Source organism: Corvus brachyrhynchos, unplaced genomic scaffold (assembly GCF_000691975.1).
Source record: "Corvus brachyrhynchos isolate BGI_N302 unplaced genomic scaffold, ASM69197v1 scaffold219, whole genome shotgun sequence".
Classification (NCBI taxonomy): Eukaryota; Metazoa; Chordata; class Aves; order Passeriformes; family Corvidae; genus Corvus; species Corvus brachyrhynchos.
In genome coordinates, this window is record NW_008240034.1 from 775889 (window position 1) to 780430 (window position 4542).

General features: G+C 45.8%; 1 protein-coding gene across 1 annotated transcript in view; it reads left to right on the top strand.

Annotated features, from left to right (window-relative positions):
- MED26 (mediator complex subunit 26) overlaps positions 1–4041 on the top strand; it is a 15921-nt gene extending 11880 nt beyond the window's left edge. Inside the window, exon 4 of the mRNA XM_017743883.1 lies at positions 5–4041. Within this exon, the coding sequence (XP_017599372.1) occupies positions 5–1447 (1443 nt within the window). The 3' untranslated portion in view covers positions 1448–4041. The remainder of the gene's footprint in view (positions 1–4) is intronic.
- The last annotated feature ends 501 nt before the right edge of the window (positions 4042–4542 follow it).

Genomic DNA, 4542 nt, shown 5'->3' on the forward strand with positions numbered 1-4542 from the left:
AACAAGGAATGATATCCAGAAACTAAATTCTCCAAAAACAGAGAAACTGGGAAATCGGAAAAGGAAAGGTGATCACAGGGATGGGCATCAGGGCCCTCCTCCCCCAAAGGTCTCCAAAGCTAGTCATGAAGTATTACAAAACTCTTCACCCCCTCCAACCAATGGAATTGGAGGTAGTCCTGAAAATTTTCCTAGTCCTGTAGACATAAACCTACATGCAGGGCCCGAAAGCAGCAGGACAGATCTCAGTGAAAATGATAAACACAATAAGATCCCAGTAAACGCTGTAAAACCTCACACCAGTTCTCCAGGACTTGTAAAACCTTCAAGCACTTCCTCGTTACTAAAGACTGCAGTGCTTCAGCAGCATGATAAATCAGAAGAAGCCACGGGCCCCCACCAGCCCAAGAGCCCGCGCTGCTCCTCCTTTAGCCCCAGGAATGTTAGGCATGATACTTTTGCTCGGCAGCACACCACATACTCACCAAAGGATTCGATGCCCAGTCCATCTCAAAGGTCTCAGTTCTTAGATGCTGCACAGGTGCCATCGCCGCCACCGTCCCTGATGCAACCATCCACACCTCCCATGCCAGCCAAGAGACTGGAGTTCCCTCCTCAGGCGGCCCCCGAGGCGGCACAGCACTGGCAGGAGCAGCAGGGAGGCGCCGAGGGCCAGCACAGGCACACAGCAGGGACACTTCAGCAGCACACGGCTCCCGGCTGCAAAGGTCACCCTGGGGAATCGCTCCCACCACACATGGGCTTCCCACAGGACACTTCCAAAATGGACAGTGACGATGCTGCTTCAGGGTCCGATAGCAAAAAGAAGAAAAGGTACCGACCCAGAGACTATACAGTCAACTTGGATGGGCACGTGACAGAAGGGGGTGTGAAACCTGTGAGGTTAAAAGAGAGAAAACTCACTTTTGATCCCATGACAGGACAGATAAAACCTTTAACACCGAAAGATCCTTTGCAGGTAGAAATCCCTGCACTTACTGAACAGCACAGGACAGAAACGGAAAAGCAGGAGCAAAAACCCAACCTGCAAAGCCCCTTTGAACAAACGAACTGGAAAGAGTTGTCCAGAAACGAAATCATTCAGTCATATTTAAACAGACAGAGTAGCTTGCTGTCTTCATCAGGAGTACAGACTCCAGGAGCTCACTACTTCATGTCTGAGTATTTAAAGCAGGAGGAAAGCACTAGAAAAGAGGCTAGAAAGACTCACGTTCTAGCTCCTAACAGCAAACCTACAGACTTGCCTGGGGTCACCAGAGAGGTCACGGGCGATGACCTTGACAGAATACGTGACCACAACTGGCCAGGCGTGAACGGTTGTTATGACACACAGGGTAACTGGTATGATTGGACACAGTGCATATCCTTAGATCCACACGGGGATGATGGGAGATTGAACATCCTGCCTTACGTCTGTCTAGACTGAGAGCAGTTCTGCTAACCACGCTTTTTACACCTGCAGTTAGCAGAACTGGCAGACACGATGCCACTTCCAGCTGGAGAGAGCCTCCTGTCCTGGACAAACAGGCCCCACGAGCAGAGGGGGGGAGGGAGCTGGGCTTTTCCAGCTCATTCCTTTAAATTCTCCTTTTGTGAAATGCTGCTACCAGTTTACTAACAATTGCAAAGGAAGGCATACGAAGGTTGATCAGTTGAGTTCAAAACTCTATAGCGAGCCAGCTCTAAAAAGTGTTAGTCCCCAAGAAGTGAAGAGGATTTCCAGCACTTTCTGAATGCCGGAATCTTACTACAGGCAGGTACAGAGAAAAATTGTGGAAGTTACCTTAACAAAATATGCATCTATTTATTTGACTTGATTTGGGTTTTTATTTGGCAGTGAGATATTCGAGAGACAATGTGCAAAAACTGTAGTTTTATTTCTATCACATCTCTGAACATGATTGCATTATTTAAGAGTCATGTGGTACGGAGATTGGGTTTTAAACAGCAGGTGTTGCACTGCAGGCTGGGCCACCAGCTTCAGCTCAACATTCCATAGGCATCCACATATTTTAGTCTGGTTTCAGTTTAAATCCAGTCTCTGAGAAATGCTGCAAAAACTAGATGTTTAACGATATTTTTTGATCCCACCACCACCAGCCAAATATTTTTCCTCCTTTTCCCTTCCTGCAAACTTATAGGTAAAAAACAAAAAGACAAAAAAAACAAAAAGACAAAAAAAAAAAAAAAAAAAAAAAAAAAAAAAAAAAAAAAAAAAGAAAAATCACCTTTTCTAGAATCTAAATGTAATGAGGGTGCTACAAGTTTGTAACTGTACTGTGAGAGGGAAAAAGGAAGCCTGTTTGTATGCTGGAAATATACTTGTTACCATTCCTTTAGATATTGTTTGCCTTATGGATATCCATCATAAACGCAATTTGCAAAAACAAAGAGCCTTAGTGAATGTACAGTAACTAGACTTCTGTGTTCCTGGGATGCAGAAGGGAGCAACTTTGCTATTTGGTCCTTTAAGTGGACACGTTGTGATATAAATGTGGAAATAAAAAAAATTTGCACAAACCAGTTTGTGAATTATTTATATATACTCCACTCGTTTTTTCCCCCCCAAGTCTGCTCAGTTCAGCCCAGCTAAGGGAGCCCTGGCACTGGGCACCCGTCGGAGCAGGGAGGTGGAGCCGAATCCCACGGACACTGCCGGTAGGGATAACGGGATGTCTTCCAAGTACCTTGGTGTGGTGTTCAGTCACACAGGTTGGATTTGTTTTTAACTCTGGAGACTGATAACCCAACTGCTGATAATGTACCTCAAAGCCTAAAGAGATCAGACTTCATCTTTTCGTCTCGGTAACTTTGTAATGTTTTATTCCTAATTGTTACAGTGCTTTCTAAAGCAGCCTGGGGTGTAGAAAGTGAAGGATTTCTATTAACTGTAATTGCTTTAATATTTGGGACTATGTTGTTTTATGCAGTCCCCAGTGCTGGGCTTCTGTTCAGGGGAGGGGACACTATACCAAAAATATTCCTGGGCTTATTAACTCTGTTAACCCATGTGTGCTGGAGATGAGCCTTGGCAAGAGTTGTCCTGTCTTTGAGGGCACTCTTCCTTGGTTTTCAGAGGAAGGTGCTCCTGGCCAGGTCTGCATTGTGTTGGTTCATTCCCTGGAATACAACTGATGAAGTTTGGTTTCTTTTTAAGTCATTCTTGTTCATTTATGATCTGACTGTTACTGAAATGTGTGGGTATTTCAGAAATACAATGTCTGTGTGCTTCCATTTCTGAAATCTGAGGTCTGAGAGTGAAACCAGAAGAAGTGGTTACCAAAAAATGCATCCAAGTATATTTTCAGTTTACTTCCATTCTGTCCTTCTGCAGTTGCTGAGGTTGAGCAGTGTGGTTTAGAGCTGGGGAAAGCTCCTGTCTTGCAGTTCAGATTTGATGGTAGAGGGCTAAGCTGCTGGTCATTTTGGAAATGCTTGAGTTTTGTTTATGTAAAAAAGTACTGTGCATCTTATCTCCCCCCTGCCCTTCCTCCCTCCTTCCCTGAATGGTCCCATTTAGGAACAGGGTCCGTGCTCTTTGGAGGCCTTTGAATATTCCCAAATTTCAGGAAATGACGAAGTACTACTTGATAAATTCCATCTTTTTCTCCACTGCTTCCATTTCTGATGCAATTGATGGCCCTTGACTGCACTGGGTATGGTGATGCCCGAAGCTCATCACAGCTTTCAGATTACACCCAAAAATTGCCTGTGCTGATGCTCATCTGTTTGAGGGAGCATCAGGAACCAGACCCAGCCCTTTCCCTGGTGGTACAAAAACTGCTGGAGAAATTCCCTCCCAATGCAAGCTTTAAATCTTGTTCCTTGCTGAGTTTGTTGCTGCTGTAAGGGGTCAACTCACTTGTGTGTCCTCCAGGGTGAGATGAGGCTTGACAATCTTTATTTCAGCATGCCAGTATAACCAGTTCTGTGAGCTCCAACAAATGTGAATAAGTTTACAAGGTGATATTTTTTTGTCAATTTTGTAAACAAGTTCAAATGAAGTTTACCATGTGCGTACCTGCTGTGTACTCTCATTTGTGCATGACTCAGTTTCTCTGCTACTGCTTTCTCCTACCTCTCTCGCAAAAATTCTCCTTCTAATCCTAAAACCTGAAGTTAAAACACTGCCATTTCTACCTTGTCAATGGATGACATGAAATGGCTCATCAGCAAATCTTTGGGGAGTCGCCATTACCTACAGTGCGTGGTTTTTATGGGCAAATTAATCCTGTAGAAATGTCTCTTGACAGGGTGCATGGATGAACCGGGCTCTAGAACCCCTCCTGCCTGCCAGGTACTCACCCATCCTTTACCCCAGCCGGCGCTACGCGTTGCTCGCGTTAGTTTTAAAGGTCGGGAGCGATCGGCTCGGTGTCTCCGAGCCCGTGACCTTCGCTCCGTCCCTGCCCTGTCGCTGCCCTGTGCTTCTGTGTCCAGGGGCCGGTGCTGCCGAACCGCAGCACCGCCGAGCCCTGGAGGCGTCTCCGCTCCCCCACACGCCGTCCCCGGTCACGGGAA